Genomic DNA, 17,685 nt, shown 5'->3' with positions numbered 1-17,685 from the left:
AAATACCTATAAGTTACATCCATTTAACATGTAAAAGTACAAAAAATTCCGTTTATCATAGTATAATAAACATTTTAATTTCAATTATTTCCTGTGATTATATTTCTATATGCGTTCACGTAATATAATTATTCCTCGAAACTAAACCCTTATAAAAATACTGGCTTTGCTTTTGGAACACATGGCTAAGGCAGTGGAGAAATGTAAATGTCTGGTGTTATGTATATGACGTATGAACGGTTTTAGATGTTTATCTCTGACATACTACAAAACATTTGTTAGGGCGTTGAAAACCTACTTGCAAGTTTCAGAATCAAGCGATTCAAACAAATATCTTGTGTCGGCTCTGAGCATACATACACAACAGCTAGGTAATCTAGACTCTAGTAGACTAGACTGCATTGGGGAGTACTGGTACATAAAGACTTATAAGTTAATGTGCCTGGAAATAGAATAAATGCGAAATAATGATAATAATAATGATGATGATGATAATAATGATAATAATGATAATAATTATTATTATTTAAATGGTAAAGATAACAAAACTTTTAACTTAAGCTTGGTTTAACTTGAGGTTATACTTTCAAAAGTAAGCAGTTTGTTAAATGATGATGATGTGATAATACGCTGTATATAACATACACACTTCTTTCCCACCATATACTCACTAGCATATGATCATTACCAGGAGGGTAATATTTGGGTGTTCGTTATTCTGAATGATTATTGCCATTGAAAATTTAGAACATTTAAATGTTTTATATAACGAAGATATTTCTTCTTGTTGTTCTCCTCTTCTTGCCTCTTTACATTATTTATTAAATGCTCTGTATTTCATTTTAGCCATGAGCAGAAAGCAGTTAGATGAGGTAATACCCTTCCTGTCACACAAGTCAAGGGGGGATGTAAAGGCAATAGCCATAGACTATGTGACAGGTCTTACAGGGACATCAGAAGGAAGAACTCTGCTGTGTAGCAGAGACGTGTACTTGGAGGCAGTTGCAGGTTTACTGCAAGATGACATCCAAAGCATATCAAAACAGGCATACAAAGCCCTGGTGAATCTAACTGCAGAAGATTTGGTGTGTCCGAAGCTGCTGTCTCTGAAGACAAAACCCAATCTTCTCCAGGAGCTTATGAAATATGTTTGTAATCCTGAAAGTGAACTTGCTGACGAAGCATGTATGTTGTTAAGCAATTTGTCCAGACCATTAGATTGTGCCAAGAAAATGGTGGAAGTGATTCAGAAGGAAAAGGAGACACTTGGGTTTGACAAACTAATACAGGTCTTCTGTACTGAGGGATTCAACCCCAAAGCAAAACTACATCATCTGGGTGAGGGCAATTTTCGTGTTGTGCATACATAGAAATTGTGTAATAAAGAAATCTATGAAGATAATGAAAAGTCTACTGTCCAAGTAATATATCGTATCTTTGAATTAAAATTTGATAAACTGACATTTGTTGCAGCATTTGTTATTTATTAACTCAGAATTTTACATGCACTTTCAATGTATTATTGTTATAAAACGTGAACCCTCTTTTACCTCATTAGGTCCATTCCTGTGTAATCTGACCCAGATTCCCGAGGCTCGCCAGTTCATTCTCAATAAAGATGGCTGTGTCATCCAGAGACTGCTTCCATACACGCAGTATCCTGAGTCGGTAGTTAGACGCAGAGGAATTGTAGCTACACTTAAAAATTGCAGTTTTGAAACTGGTAAGATTTTATTTGATGAAATCTTATTATTTAAGAAAATTTGTTTTAGCATGTGTTTTGTATCAGATAAAAATTTGAACCAATCATTTATTTCATTTTATGATGTATAATTTCTGATGTAATCAGACAGTCACTTAAAGTAAAAAAAAGTTACTAGTAACTGTATTTGAAGTAATTACATTTCTCTCATTCAGATAATCACCAGTGGTTGTTAAGTCCTCAAGTAGATCTCCTCCCCCACCTTCTCCTCCCCCTGGCTGGTCCAGAGGAGTTTGATGAGGAGGACAATGACAAGTTACCAGTGGAGCTGCAATACCTGGAACCCACCAAGACTAGAGAACCAGAGCCAGATATCAGGGTCATGTTAATAGAGGCTGTCCACCAGGTGATACTGGTCACTGATAACTAAGTAGTGTGATTAAAATATCTGTTGAGTGACTTCATTTTTATTATGACTCTCATTGAGATGGGATAACACAAATAAGATCAGAAAATCAGTGTGATGTGATTGCTGCTCATTGATTTTAAAGCTAAACTATACAGGTAGTACCCAATTTGTAGGTTTTGGATGAACCACAGCCAGGTATTTCTGAAGTCCTGAATAACTGATTTATTTGCATTTATAGCTCTGTGAACTAAAGAAGCAGTGCCCAGTGTGTATTAATAGGTCAAGCACCATCAGGTATTTCTGAAGACCTGAATAACTTAATTTTTATAATTTTTTCATAGCTCTGTGCAACAAAAGAAGGCAGGGAGTACCTTAAAGACAAAAATGCATACATCATACTGCGAGAATTGCACAACTGGGAAAAGAATGAAGCAGTAATAGAAGCATGTGAAGATGTAGTGTCTATACTGATTGGTGATGAGCCAGCACCAGAGCATGCAAACCTCAAAGAAGTTGAAATTCCAGCAGACATTCAAGAAAAATTGAACAAAGCTAGCAGAGTTGCAAAGGATGCAGGGGGAGATGCAAAGGACAGCTAATTTTTTAAAATATCTCTTGTAGGGAAGAGGAATGTCTTTCCATTCAACTCAAAGAAATGGGTGCATGCAGTGCAATTTAAACAACTTTCTATTTGGGGCATGTAGGTGAAGTGTGGAAATGCAGATGTTGGGAAATATTGACCCTCTGCAGGAGTTTATTGATATCTTTCTTTACCCGATACATGCCACAGTAGCATGATCTATTCACAACAGAGTGATCCATTTATTTGATGCCTTAAAAATATATCAAGTACTGATTTTTTCAGTGGTGCTCAATTAAAAAACTTCTGTGTACTTCTTTTGTTCAAAGTTTCATAAGTCAAAGTCTGCAAACTTTAATGGTTTTTATACAGAGTAATTGTTTATTTAGGAGGTCAACTTTATATATTGATTATCAAAGAAATTTTTCAAGTTTTGCAGTGATCTTCCAACTGCAAGGTACACATTTTGTGCCTGGCTTTGAGCAGAGGGGAACTGCAAACCAGTCTGAAGGGGATGGAAGCAGTTTTATAAAAAATAACAAATGCAACTGGCAGTTTTATTTTATTTTATTTGGTTACACAGAAAATAAATTGGTGTAAATAAATATAATATGTTTATTAAAATGTTATTTTGTTTTAACTTAATACAAAAACTTAAAACTTGAAATGCAAAATTATTTGCACATTTTTGTTCACTTGGTATACTGGCAGATGAGAAAAGACATTCAGAATACTATCAACATTTCCTTTCACAATAAATTAAATGATATAAATAGCATTATTATGATTTTATATCTGGAAATGCGAGTCCTGAGAAAATGCAAAACTGAACAATGAAGACGTCACCATACATGACAATCTAAAAAAAAAAGGAAATGTCAATCAGACATCAAAAATATACAGCTTCTGGTATAATCTTGAAACATCAACCTCAACCAAAGTCATTAATTGTATAAAGATTTTTTCTTTTGCCCTTGATATAGTTTATTGTGACATAGCTCCTCATGTATTGGCATAGCTGGCCTCCTCACAGACTGCCTTCATCTGTCTGGTACTGAGGTTATCTGGCATATGTAAGAAGAGTAAAGGAAATTTAAAATAAAAACCTTTCGGAATTGGGTCATGCTCAGTTCACATAGAAACACTTAGCCAGCAGAATAACCCCAAAGTTACATTTATCAATATCTTCGACAAATACAACTACAGCATTTTTGTCAAAAAGGATATTTCCTCTGGGTTCAATATCTGGATCAATTTCTGTAAAGGCTGATACTTCTTTAGAGTGGAAACACTGCCCACAAAGAGAAGCTTGTGTTTTGCTCTTGTCACAGCAACATTCAGTCTTCTCCAGTCACAAAGTATCTCTGTTCCACCCTGAAAAGACAGTTGAAAACTTAGCTTAAGTTTTACTCCTTTTTGGGGTAATTTACATACAACACCATGGCATATACAGATGCAATGACCTGCACTCATAAGACCAAATTGTTTCTTCTAATTATTTTCTTTCTCATTGTGTGAATGAGTGTGTGGAAGGCATCTTTGCCTATCATCGTGTATCAAATCTCTTGCATTGACCTTGTGTATGAAATTTGATTAAAAAAAAGACCAAATTGTGCTGTGCATTAAACAAACCCTTCTTAAAAAAGAAAAATGCCTATTTATTAGGAGAAGTTTGCCTACCCTGCCTTTACTGCTGGAATCATCCTTGGAATTACTCCTGACAAAGGAGAGGATGATGACACTCTTGTCTCTGCCTTGGTATTGATCCACCGTGTTCACCTCCACCTCTCCAGAGCCACCAAGACGAGTGTGAAGGACTTTCACCTGGTTTCTGTATGGGGCTATGATGCCAAGCTCTTGTGGGGATAACCCACCCTACATAAATATATATTTCACAATGTGAACTTTTTAAATATCATTACATGCTAATGTTAAAAGAACTTTGTCATCTAAAAACTGTATATAAATCACAACATTACAAATCAAAGTAATTTTTCTGAGGGGGGGGTTTACTTATTACATACAAATGTTTTATCTTTATTTGCAAATTATATGAAAGAAGCAAGAAAGGAAGATTAAGTAAAATATTAACTTGCTTACCCTTTTGTTTCAACCCCACTTTTCTTTAATTTTGATGTAAGATTATGAAATCTGTATATTACTTACCCTAAGAAAACACTTGGCTAATTGGCAAACAATTTCTGCCTCTAAATCGTTCTTCACCAATCCCTGAGCATCATAACTTTCTGTAGCTGATATCTGTGAGAAATATATATATATATATATATATATATATATATATATATATATATATATATATATATATATATATATATATTGTGAATGAGACTTGACCTATGAAATCTCTCTCCATACATGTGAATGAGGTTCTGAGGAGCATTAACCTTTTACATGGCACTAGATAAATCAATCTACATTATTTGACCTTGAAAAATATATGAAAGTTATAAGTTTACACAAATTCAAATATTCAGAATATTTCTGCTTGTTTAAAAGGTGTCTAATCACAAGAATTTACTTACATTATCTGTATCCAAGAAAAGAACAGGCTGCGGGCTCAATGCACATTCCAGCCAGGCAGGCATCATGCCACTCAGCTAAATGGATTACAAATATAATGGTTACTGTGAAATATCTTATAGCACATATACAGTTTATACAAAATTCCAGTTGTTCAGCAAAATAAATGTATAAAATACTGAAATACTTTTAACAAATGTAACATACAAAGAGTCTTAAGAGTATGTTTTAATAAGCATGACAAGAAAGATTTTTATAAGTTTATAAATGGTGTTTCCATTCTCATCCAAATCTTCACTTATCAAAAGCATTAGCTGCAGTTATTTTATAAAACATATTTTTGTTGCATTTTTGACAAAATTTAACCTCTAAGTATTCTTAATTCAACAAGACACATTCTTATCCACCACTGTTTTAGTTTAAAGTTGTCTTCTACTTACCTCTGCTCTCACATCCTCTATGTTGGACAGCTGGAGACGGGCCTCTGCCACGTCCTGAGAGCCACATTTCAATGCTCCCTCATACACCAGCTCATTACTCAGACGCATTATTGAACTACTCAACACAAGGAGAAAATAGTATAAGAGTAATAAGAAGTTCATTACTGAGTCAAACAAAGACATAGCCCATTTTTACCTATAAAATATATATTTTGTACTTTATGACTGAAAGAACTATTTATTCTATTGGTTGGTCACAAGAGATTCCAAACATTCAGCATTCCTCACCTGTTCATTCTGTACTGCAGATTGAGCTCATATGTGGCTCCAGTATTGTCCAACCTCATGAACAAACTCTCATCCATTCCCAAGTCTCTGCAAACAAATTACAGGTTTAAATACTTAAACTGAGGATCACATATACCCTTAAACTACAGATATGCTTAAAGTCCATTTCTCTGGAAATATTATTTTTGTTAACGAAACAATACATATAGTCTGTCACATTAAAATCTACAGATAATTTTAAGTGGATGTATCATGAACTAACTTCAATTTAACCACAACCTGAAGCAATGACTGTTGAGCCTTGACAATGGACACCATCTTACCTTGCTTCTGTACTTTGTACCACAGGTGGCAGCTGTTTAGGATCCCCCACTAGCACAAACTTGGCAGCACAGGACAGAGGTCCAAAGCAGGTGGGCTGGAGGACCTGGGACGCCTCGTCAATGATACAGCTGTCAAACCTGCGCTTTGTGAACAACACGTGGTTGGTCCCCAAACAGGTGGTTGCCACAATTTGCTGTAAAGTAATAAGATCAAAGATGAAGATTAAGAAAACTTATCTGTATCATGCTTACTATGAGGTTACATATATGTTTGAAGAAACGAACCATTAAATAATCTACATCAGATTTCAACCAATGCTATGCAATGAAAATAAACAACATCCTACTCTTAACAAGGAAAAATCTAGGCATCCTAAATACCCGATAATAAAAAATTATTTTCATATAAAGGTTTAATCACCATACCTTAGTTGTGTAAAATTCTGCTAGATCTCCAACAGTTTTGATGTTCTTTGTGAGAGTACCTTCAGAATACGGCAAGATATCTGGATGTATCCTGGACTCTCGGCCAAGTCTCAAAAATTTCAGATCAAGCTTGAAAATAAAATATAATTTAACTAAATAATCAAAAAGTCTGTCATGAAAATAAACACAAAATGATGTTTCACTGATGATCAAATGTTTTATCACTGTCACATTCAAGACTACATCGAAACCTCAACAAATAAAAAAATGAAACAAAGTCAAATCTTTTAAGATTGTTTATCCTGACGAATGTTTTACCTTTTTCAGTTTCAGCAGTATGTTATCCACAGCAGAATGAGTGTAACTTGTTAGGAGAATAGAAAGTCCCAACTGGTGCAGAATACGAACAAGAGCAACAATTGTGGATGTTTTTCCTGTAATAAAAGAAGTTTCAATAATTCAGCACGCTTAGATTCAACAGTATTGCACAATTCCAATTATTATAGATGGAAAACTGTATGACTTAAAAATCAATTGCAATGAGGTTTTAAGAATGTAATATAAATACCTGTGCCAGGATAGCCTTTCATTAACACATAGTCTTTGCACATTAGGATCTAAAAATAGACAACAAAATTTAATATTGCCATGCTGCTCTTTTTCATCAAGAGCACTTTTAGAACCTGTTAACTTTTGTATGTTTGAAGCATAAAACTTTTACTTATTTATTTCTTCATTTTCTAACAGATGCTCGCTTCAACTATCATTTTTACAAAACTTACCTTCAATATGGCAGTTTTCTGTGGCTTGTTGAGTGATTTGAATATATGTTTCACTGTAAGATAATATTCAATTTTAAAACAACACAAAGGTTGACAAGAGAGATGGCATGAAAAATTTGCTGGTGTAACCTACCATTGCCATGCAAATAATGGTTCACATGCTACATGATTCACTGCTTAGCTGGGGGCAATATTGTACAGCAATATAGATGAATTTTGTTGAACAATATCTTTTACCAAAACTATTACTAAAATATAAACAAAATTCATAAACAAAGTCCTAAAGAAATTGTGAATACCTTTTTCTATTGCTCCTTTAGCTAATGTTAGTTCAAACTCGGGCTTCCTAGCATCAATGATCAGCTCCCTAAGTCTCAAACTAAAATAAAAAGGTCAAAGTTAAAATCCCAAAAATTTATGATAAAAGCAAATAAATGATTGTGTCCTGTATTTCTGACCTATCCTGTAAATTTAAAACCGTGAGTAAAAATTTAAAAAAAAATTCTGGATCAATTCAAATTTTATTTACATGAGAAATTATATATATTCATCTTAAACTGTCAAACAAACTCTTGACATGATTAATAACACCTGAAAAACAAACTCTTACCTGTGTGGATTATCTGACAAAAGTTTGGAAAGATTTGTGTAATTAGAAGCCATGGAGTTGAAGGAGTCATTTTTATCCAGTCGATAAACAGCATCACTGTTGAAATTGGTATTCTGCAGATTCCTGAATAAGTAAGACAAATTCAAAATGGTTATAACCTGTTTTGCAACAAGTGTGATGAATCACAAAATACTATTACTGAAAAATTTTTATTACAAATTTCTATCAGTAGGACAAGAAAGACAAATAAAAATTTATACCAACTGTAATAAAGACATTTTCAATATATTCTATAACACATCTAAGGGAAATGGTAAAAGCACAACCAGCACACTGTCTCACCTAACACAATGTGATATTATTAAAAAACTACCTGTCAAGTATCATAGTGATCTCTGTCTGTGTCACCTGGACCACAGAGGCAGTGCACAGGGCAATGTGTCCACTTGTCTGGCCACTCACTACCAAGGAATCTCCCTTACTAAATCCTGCTAGGGATATGTTAGGGCTTCTGAAAAAGAGTAGGGTCATAAATACTTGTTTAAGGTGATAATGGTATTTTCTTTACCTCTTTAAACTGCATTAAAATGGTAGTGCACAATTCTATATCATATTATATTTTTGTTCAGCATGAACTGTTATTTAAGGTGATGTGCTCAAACAGTATTTTTAATATTAGGACATATCTTGTGAAAGAAATCTTTACTAATATACTAAAAAATCTTATGCATTTTAAAAACCCAAAGTTTTCTTAATTCACTTACTGCTTAGAAGGTTGTTTGTGAAATGTGTGAATAAATGAACCATTATCCAAAGCTAGTACTGCATCATGTCTATCCACCAAAACCATGTCACTAAGGCAATTCCCTTCCTTCTCTCTGCAAACCAGTATTCAAAATTGTGATTGAAAAGTGACCAGGGTTGGGTCAGGCTTTATTATACCAGTCCTTAAATTCTATTTTAAATTCTTAAAATACACAAGTATAGTTGAAGGCATTAACAGTAAGCTATCCCTTCATATTACTTTGACACTTATTCTTTCTATACAAACAAATGACCATAACTGTATTAGTCTCATACTTCTGTGTGAGCTACGCTGCCCTCACCTTTGTTCAGCACTTTTACACCAAATGTCTTTGAGAGATTTGTAGCTTTCTTTAGCTTCCAGTTCTTGCAGCAGACACCAGTGTGAAAAGTACTCCAGGTGGCTCTGGCGTAGGTGTGCCAGGGTGGCTGGGATCAGGCTTGTCATGGCATGGTCGTCTGGGAGATCATGGTGATCTATGGACCTATTTTTGACATTTGCATGTTATATATAAATAACAATTATTGATATCTTTAACATTTGTTCACTGTCAACATAAGTTAAACTTTGTTTAGAAAAAGATAACAGTTATCATTCTCAGCTACAATGATGTATCCATACACCAATTAAATATAAACTACATATTTGTGAAATAACACAAATACATGTATAGACTCACAACAGCACAGTTTCCTTATCCAAGTGAAGATCTTGCCCACATTACATAACATCAAAAAAGTAACTTTTTTCATTTTCTAAAAATTGCCTAAAACCCCATATAAATGCATGAAATCACACACAGTCTTACCTCTGGTAGACAGCACAGTTCAGAAGCTGTGGACACTTGGAGCATGACCTGGGGTTGTTAATAGGACGAGGTAGTTTGGGGAGGTGGTAGGTTGTACCACTTTCACTTTCAACCTTCTCTGTATTTAGACTAAGGTAGTGAACTAGTTCATTTCTCAGCTGAAGGAGACCTAAATTATAAAATGTGTTATTGACATACAGTCATAATTAGGTGTGCATTATGGATATTTATACACAATAATTACTACCATATATTAAAATGTGACATCAAGCTTATATTGAACTACAGGAAATTCATGTGATTCACCACAGAGCAGTTCTTCATAGCGCTTCAATTATTACTGCTCAATATACTAAACTAATAAACAAAAACTCAAAATCACATTTGACTTAATACATGTACATAAAACCTAACTGCTTATTAATCCAAACACAAAATGGCACATGCTGAGTGATATAAATCCTCTTTCACCTCTCTTCTTGGCATTGTCTGCTGTAATAGTCTTCATGCTGCCATCCTTCAAGTAGAGCAGCAGTCCTCCCCCAGGATCCTCTCTCCTGTCTGAACTCATCAGGGAATACAACGTAACCTGACCACAAGGCAAGTAGTTGTTATTAAGAAATTAACTATAATAGACTGGGTTCCCATACCTGGAACGATCTACCAGGATTGATCCATCTCCAAGGGGTTTCTCGCTAAATTGCTTTCAGCTTAAGTAGCTTTTATGTCTGCACGCCTACTTAAGCTGCTAAACGATAATTAATTACCCCTAACAGCTTCAGTAGGCGTGCCAGATATATAAGCCACTTAAGTTGATTGCAATTTAGCCAAAATCCTCTGGGGGACAGATAGATCTACAGTTAGTATGACAGGGTCTGGGAATGGTCCCATAGACTGCATAAACTTGTCACTTTATAACTTGTATTTTCTCAAAAAAAAAAAAAGTTTTTTTCTGCTATCAGAGAAACAAAACCTAACTCACATCTTCTCATTAACTACACAAGTTTTCCAGTCCAGGTGTTCTGGTTATGTGCAGTTTACAGTTATCAAAAGGTGTGAGTTTTGTTAATATGAAGTGAATCTTGAATTAAAAATGGCATGCAGCATATTCAGGGGTGAGGGTTAGTTTTTTCACTGCTTAAACCTTGAACAATACAATCTTTTCATCAATTATGACAAGGAAATATAAAATAATGAATGAAGAAAAACACAATTGATTGATAATGCAGACGAGCTACCTTTAATCTATGCCAACTGTAAACATTTTAACCTTTTTTTTTTCGAGAGCAAGTCATAAAGACTTCATTGTAACGTGTAAGTCCAATAATATATTTAATAACTTTTCTTATAAATACAACTGAATGGATATTCTGTTCAGTATTACCTGCCCTTGGTGTTCTATTGAAAAGGATGGTTTCCCAGTCTTCAGTTCTAATGGCATCACTTTCTCACATTTCTGTTTGCCATTTATCTGCTGCAACATAAAGAAATTACTAAGTTCCCAAATGACTTGTGACTTCTGCCACTCATATAAGGCTTTACCATTTAAGTTAAGATGAACAGCTAAAAGTACAGTAGCTAAAGATCAACTGCTAAAAGTACAGTAGCTAAAAGTACCAGTCTTTCTTAATCTAATAATTTATGCCATGCATTCTGCAATAACAAACCCTTTAAAAGAAAAAAAAAGCCTTTTACCTTTACTTTCACTGTCAAATCAATTTTGCCTTTAACCCCATATCTGAAATTTATTGAAGTCAGGACAGAGTGAGCGATCTATAACTATCTATGAAAAATAAAATTTGAACAAACAAATGCTGACAATTCACTTTAATTCATCAATTATTCTACTCCAGTTTCAAAGCCAGTTCTCTCTCTTCATACCTTGGAGACCAGATGTTTTCTTCAATGTCCATCACTTTGGTAACATGGAGATCAGAGGTGGACGGTCTGGTGTGAGAAGTGAAATCAAAAATATAAAATATGCTTAGCCTTTTCAAAAATGTAACTTACACAGGCCATCTTCTATAGAATAAATTGTATACTGGTAAAATAATTGCATCAGTTGCTTTGAAATAACAGCATGCAAAATTCATGCAATTCACCAAAATGGCATGGAAAAATTACAAGGACTTTCATATTTAATATTAGAATTAATGCTTGCTTAGACGTGTATAACCTTGACTCCACTGTAATTAAAAGAACAATATACTCTTACCTTGCACCAAAACTATGTACCGGTGGAGGCATGTATTTCTCAGTCCACGCCAACATAGGAGGAATATATTTATCTATCTCAGCCCTCACCACTGCCTCTGTGGCATCTTGTCCATACCTTGTATAGACGGATAAATTTTCTAATCATTAAAAAATTATCATAAAATCATCATTTGTTTCAATTCAAGATTATCACAAAAAAAATAATAATAATAAAATACAAACTAATACAAACTTATTAATACAAACTTATTTTCATATGAAATAAAACTGAAATTATATTAAAATGAAAAATATATTTAACTAATTTGAAAAAGAAATAAATGTTGGACTGGTAAATTTTCAAAAAGATAAACAATTATCACATTAACATAAAGTGCTAAATCCAAAGTAATCTCATGTATATAATCAAGAAAAAAATGTCAGTGACTCATCAATGAATTCTGGATATGTTTGAACATACATTTCAATGAGGAATTTCTTTTGCTGAAGAATTTCCTTCACAATGGCCTCCACCTTGTCTTTGCTGAATGCCCTCTGCTGTACCACAGCCTGGAACAAGGCATGGATGATGCTCCCGTGGAGCATGGCCATATTGCCACTGTCACAGCCCTGGAATGATACATTGTTTATTTAAGTACATGAGAGATATTCTTACTGGTCAACTGCAATTGTTTTTTCTTCCCTTTTTTACTTTTTCAAGATTGAATCTGACCAAAAGCCATATATATAAACATTGGATTTCTTTTCAATGTTTTACTTTCCTTTTAAATGACAAAATAAAACACACACACTTACCCTAAACTTTTCATTTAGCAGTGTTCTGAAAAAGGAGAAAAACTTTAATGACAGCAAAGAACATGAATATTTCTATCATCCAGTTAAATCATTTTTAATTTTTAAAGTACCAGTAATAATAAATCAACACAAAATAATATTGTAATCTTCATCTTCATACAGAGCAAGCAATGCAAACTATCTGATAAACAAGTTAGGATATATGATTAACATTAAACACTTTTTGTGTAGACAAACACTCACTTTCTCATACAATACACTGTTCCCACTACAGATGTCCCAGATATCAGTACATCAGGATTGATGACTAAGAGACCCTGGTTATCACTAATATGACACACCCCACTGTCATCAAAGTCTCCAAGAACATTGACAATGTCTCCTGGTTGAACCAATGTATCTGTCCAGAATCCAGAGAGAACACATTTCCTTCTCTGATTTCCAGACGCTGACTCTACATCTAAAATAACTTCATTTCTGAAATGAAAGGGCAAAGTACCATGAACCCTGACTCATGAGTCTTCCCACAAATATATACAAAAAGTTTAATTACCTATGACTTTTACAATGTATTAAAAGAGTGCTTGCTTGTTATGTTTTTGGAAGTCTAGAGAACTCACAATTAACTTAGAAATCAAAACTGTGCAGAAATTAGTTTTATAAAACTGATAACCTTTCATGATGGACTGCCAGAACCAGATGTCTTCCAAACTGAACTGCAGGGGCTCTGCTGTCTATAACTTCATCTTTTTTCCTTATAAAAAAAAACAAATTAAATATATTTATTTATCCAAAAAATTCTAAAAGACAAGTAAAGTGACTGAAGACATTCTCACCTCTCACTGAGTTTATAAAGATACCAGAATTAAAAAGAAAATTTGTCTGTAAAATCAGTTTATCATTAGCAATCCTAAACTCAGTCCACGTACCTCCCTTTCTGTTTAAATGGTGTTAATTGTTTTATTCCTCTACTCAGCTCTTCATCTGCAATGTTATCAAAGTCAACATCACACATCCAGGAATCATTGCCAAATGATACAGACAATCCAGGATGATCATTCTCAGCAGGTGCTTCCTGGTGTTTGAAACTATTATCTGTATCAGATTGCAGCATTTCTTCCTGTGATTCTACAGTTTCTATCTTCATTTCCTGTGATACACTTTTTTCCTTTTCCTGGCTGAAAGAATCGATTTCTGGGATGCCTTTTGAGACATCACTGTGTTGACAGCTTTCAGAGTCAACACAACTACCAGACAAGAAATCTGTGATTTCAGGCTCTTCTGTCATCACTGTATCCCCAGCACTGTCAGACACAGGTTTTTTGTTCAAAGAAATTTCTGATGCACTGTTCAACTCCCCTAGCACCTCAGCAAGAATCTCATCATTCTTATTAGAAATTGACGTTGGATTCCCAAATGAAGTAAAACCACTCTTATCACCACTTTCTTGTGTTTTATCATTGCCCATTTTTATTTGTGTTCTTTTCTTTTTTACTTTCAAACCATGTGATGTCATCTCTGTGATGCTGTGCTTTGGCTTGCTGGGATTTTGGCTCTGCAGTTCATGCAAAATTTCCTCAAGAAAGTCATCTGAAATGTCAAGCACTTCACCCTGTTCTGACTGACTACCATTATTTTTGGGTAAATCAAAATCCAGATCTTTCTTTACACTTTCTACTTTTTTATCATCAATCTCTTTTCCATTTTCTCCTGCTAATCTCTTAGGGTCAGGGGATTGCCCTTTGCTAAGCCATCTTCTTTTCCCACTGGTACTTCCTTTGCTGCTATTCTTTTTCCATGGGGACAGGGACTTGGCAGAGGAAAAAACTCCCTTGGGTTTACTCCTATTTGAACTGCCCTGTGGTGGTTTTCTGTCAACAGAGACTCCCAGCACTGGTTGTACAAAGTCTACAGGTACTGTTGTCTTCCAGTCTACAGTATTCTGTGGTTGCTCCATGCTGAAGTTGGGGACAGGGTTGGGTGAAGTCAAGTTTGGTAAATCAACGACAGATTTAGATGGTCTACTCTTGGGCTTAGTTTTTATTTTACTATTTTGTTGCTTGTTTGGTTTAACAGAGAGCACTGACACAGGTGTTAAAAAGCTCCGCTGTAGGGGTTTCTTTTTACAAGCAACAGATTTCAGTGGGTCTTCAGGTGTATCAGGTATGATTCCATCTTGACCTCCATGTATATCCACCCTGTCTTCATTTTCACTGGCACACTCACTTTGTGATTCTAAAGAAGTAAACTCTTGTGTTTCAGGGATAATCAACTGACTTTGATGACCATGTGTGTTCTTTTGCTCTAGGGACTCAGTAAAAAGATCAACCACTTCTGACTTTTCCTCATGTGTGGTTACAGAAATCTCAGGTTGAGTTTTTTTCTTAAGTTTCAGTTTACTCTTTGGTGCCATGTCACCTTGTCCTATTGCACTGAACAAAGATTTTGGCTGGTCTGATGATGGAGGCTAAAAAAATAAAAAATATTTACTTTCTAAAAGATTAATGTTACTTCTTTTTTTCTACTTACAGATATTAATATTAATACCCGTTGCAAATACAAACTTGAAGTTGCACTGTACACACGACAATGGAGGAAATAGTGAATTTTACCGATATGCTATATTTTTTCAGTCATAAATACTCAAAATTACCACACTTCTATTGAGGGGTAGAGACAATATTGAAAGGAGGCTACCAAATAGTTCTATTCTTTATAGTAAAGCACCAAGAAGGCTTTACAGTATATAATTTTTTAAGGATTTTCCCTATTGAAAAGATTGAGACACAGCCACAATTACACTATTTAAAGATTTTACTAAATATTGTTAAATGTTATCTAATGTGAAGATAGTATATGGGCAAATGTAATTTTAAAATTTGTAGTTCAATTACACACATACCTTGAAAAATGACAAAATCTTCATCTGATTTGCGCCCTCCTTCACAGACTAAAACAAACAAGTACATGTACGTATGACATAACGTCTAAATTCAATTCTCTACTGCTAGTAAGTGACATAAGAATAATACTTTTTATATATATTTACATACATTTTTTAATAATCAAATCATCACCCAAATATTTTCATTCTCCCTACCCATGTCATTCTAGACTAAATTGTTTATTTGTAGCAGTGTTAGAAATTAACGCTGGACCGTCTGCCCGGGGCTGATAACTTTCAGAACGGACTGAGAAGTTTTCCCACCCGGCAGACATTCAGTCTAGCTACTTTTCAAGATGGCTGGACTTTCGGTCCAGCACCTAATTTTCCTAAGAGGCAAACACTGATTTGTAGCATTACTTTTCTATATCTCATACCATCATATTGACCTACATCAACTTTTCTTTATCAATTATACATACCATATCTTTCTTTAACTTTCCCATTGCTGTCCGGATTTTCAACAGATATTGGACTCTCCTTCAACCAAACCTGGCCCAAAAATGTAAAACATAACTTTTTAAACTAGTATATGAAGGGGGTAGTCTTGGGTAAGCCAAACACACAGCTAATGTTTAATCCATCTAGAGACACCCTCTTTCATATCTAATCTAAACTGCTTTAGAATGCTTTAAAATGCTTTAGATTGGATCTACAACATTTGCATCATTGAACTTAGCCAGTGACAATCAAAACGAATTACAAAGTTTGATTTAAAACTGCGGTAAGCCGATTAAAATGTGCACTTCATTTATCCATTAGTGCTCATTTCAAATTATACCCGTACATATTGCAATCACCTTTTTCTATCTGTAACATTTTCCAAGTTCTCGCCGCTCAGCCTCGCTTTCGCTCCGTCTTTTGAACCTCTAATAGAAAAGAGCTGTATGGGATTTTAAGTCGACAGATATATTTTACATTTATAAGCCAACATACAATAAGTCCCAGTATTTGAGTCATAAATTGGCCTACTACCTATTTATTTTTAATTCTGATTGTAATTAGAAAGAAAATAATTAAGAAAATGGCATTAGGCCCTATAAGAGAGAAAAGGACAGGTCCACAAACAAGGGAACAGCCAACGAACTAAGAAAACGTAAGAAAATTTATCATTTTGAGATGTCTATGAATTATTTTTTACTAAGTATATGTACAATAAGAGAAGAGTGTTATTTTTAGGTACCTTTTTTCTCAGCAAATAAGTACAGACGCTTCATATTACCATAACAAAATAGGCCTACCGTTTTAAGATAGAGGCAGCGATTAGTGGGCGTTTTCTACAATTTCCTTTAACGCTCAATTTTATCTTCACTATAAAAAAACTTGTATACCTATCCAAAGGCGTGTTTGGATCAGTATCAAATAACCTCAGTTTCTGAGGCGATGCACAGTTTCTTCATTTTTTTCTATTTCCGTACATGCTTTATTGTTCAAATAACCTCCGATACATATGGATATTTGAAAATGAAGACGTTCAACGTGTCGTTCAGCGGATATTCATTGTGCTTTGATAATGTCAAGAGCCAATACGTACCTCATATTTTTTACTGAATGTAATCAGGCAAAAGCGGATTTTCTTTAGCAACCAAAACTGCTGTATTCACGATTTCCCCCTGCCCATAAACAGAAAAGATTATGTTTGCAACTATTGTAAGGATTATTATTATTATTATTAGTATTATTATTATTATTATTATAGTGTGTATGTTTGTGTTTGCAGGCGTGCGCGCACGCTATCAAATACTATTTTCAGTATGAAAGTGATGCCAATCGCATACCACATGGGTAATGAAATCATTTTTGAGTTCTGAGCCTGTCGGAATATACAAGATATCGAAATCACAACATACAGAAGATAGTCATTCAGCTGTCGCATAATTGGGTTTAAGCCATTACCTTTTAGACTGATATGGTATTGGACTTAACCACTACTAGCTTTGCTCGGAAATTTTAACGCCAGATAACACGTGCGCGAAACACTCTAGACAACGGATTCTGACTACGTTTTTAATACG

The 17,685-nt window shown here is 34.4% G+C and overlaps 2 protein-coding genes across 6 annotated transcripts; one reads left to right on the top strand and one right to left on the bottom strand.

Moving 5' to 3' along the window:
* Nucleotides 1–165: 165 nt before the first annotated feature.
* Nucleotides 166–3,315, top strand: LOC106150765 (co-chaperone protein HGH1 homolog). 3 transcript variants are annotated; one of them, XM_013523758.2, is made up of 5 exons: nt 166–203; nt 847–1,338; nt 1,559–1,723; nt 1,918–2,108; nt 2,453–3,315. In XM_013523758.2, the coding sequence occupies exons 1-5, from the start codon at nt 182–184 to the stop codon at nt 2,708–2,710; spliced, it is 1,128 nt and encodes a 375-aa protein (XP_013379212.2). In that variant the 5' UTR covers nt 166–181; the 3' UTR covers nt 2,711–3,315. The 3 variants fall into 3 exon arrangements, with proteins under 3 accessions (XP_013379212.2, XP_013379205.2, XP_086856333.1); XM_013523751.2 differs by having other exon boundaries at nt 166–371; XM_087000207.1 differs by lacking the exon at nt 166–203 and adding an exon at nt 285–414.
* Nucleotides 3,082–16,537, bottom strand: LOC106150783 (DNA replication ATP-dependent helicase/nuclease DNA2). 3 transcript variants are annotated; one of them, XM_087000205.1, is made up of 31 exons: nt 16,471–16,537; nt 16,093–16,162; nt 15,629–15,676; nt 13,656–15,193; nt 13,400–13,480; nt 12,970–13,203; nt 12,727–12,751; nt 12,392–12,540; nt 11,930–12,046; nt 11,596–11,661; nt 11,410–11,452; nt 11,099–11,188; nt 10,186–10,303; nt 9,715–9,883; nt 9,208–9,390; nt 8,866–8,979; nt 8,475–8,609; nt 8,102–8,224; nt 7,791–7,870; nt 7,492–7,544; nt 7,278–7,326; nt 7,028–7,143; nt 6,710–6,838; nt 6,284–6,477; nt 5,961–6,047; nt 5,673–5,787; nt 5,235–5,309; nt 4,858–4,950; nt 4,372–4,566; nt 3,919–4,065; nt 3,082–3,764 (listed from the first exon to the last, which is right to left on the bottom strand). In XM_087000205.1, the coding sequence occupies exons 2-31, from the start codon at nt 16,114–16,116 to the stop codon at nt 3,732–3,734; spliced, it is 4,623 nt and encodes a 1,540-aa protein (XP_086856331.1). In that variant the 5' UTR covers nt 16,117–16,162; nt 16,471–16,537; the 3' UTR covers nt 3,082–3,731. The 3 variants fall into 3 exon arrangements, with proteins under 3 accessions (XP_086856331.1, XP_086856332.1, XP_086856330.1); XM_087000206.1 differs by having other exon boundaries at nt 8,475–8,612; nt 11,099–11,185; XM_087000204.1 differs by having other exon boundaries at nt 8,475–8,612; nt 16,471–16,536.
* Between the last annotated feature and the right edge of the window lie 1,148 nt (nt 16,538–17,685).

This window comes from Lingula anatina, chromosome 1 (genome assembly GCF_051362555.1).
Source record: "Lingula anatina isolate TDL-2025a chromosome 1, LinAna3.0, whole genome shotgun sequence".
Taxonomy (NCBI): Eukaryota; Metazoa; Brachiopoda; class Lingulata; order Lingulida; family Lingulidae; genus Lingula; species Lingula anatina.
The sequence above is the reverse complement of the archived record's forward strand: the minus strand, read 5'-3'. Positions and strand labels throughout refer to the sequence as shown.

What these genes read in the sequence shown, in the direction of transcription:
- LOC106150765 (XM_013523751.2), top strand. Translation starts at nt 233, where the DNA reads ATGAACGGTTTTAGATGTTTATCTCTGACATACTACAAAACATTTGTT. An exon ending in CATACATACACAACAGCTAG is followed by an intron (nt 372 to 846) that starts GTAATCTAGACT and finishes ATTTCATTTTAG; the next exon opens with CCATGAGCAGAAAGCAGTTA. An exon ending in TAATAGAGGCTGTCCACCAG is followed by an intron (nt 2,109 to 2,452) that starts GTGATACTGGTC and finishes ATTTTTTCATAG; the next exon opens with CTCTGTGCAACAAAAGAAGG.
- LOC106150783 (XM_087000204.1), bottom strand. Translation starts at nt 16,116, where the DNA reads ATGGGAAAGTTAAAGAAAGATATG. An exon ending in AACTGTGCTGTCTACCAGAG is followed by an intron (nt 9,391 to 9,714) that starts GTAAGACTGTGT and finishes TGTCAAAAATAG; the next exon opens with GTCCATAGATCACCATGATC. An exon ending in AGAAAACTGCCATATTGAAG is followed by an intron (nt 7,327 to 7,491) that starts GTAAGTTTTGTA and finishes GTCTATTTTTAG; the next exon opens with ATCCTAATGTGCAAAGACTA.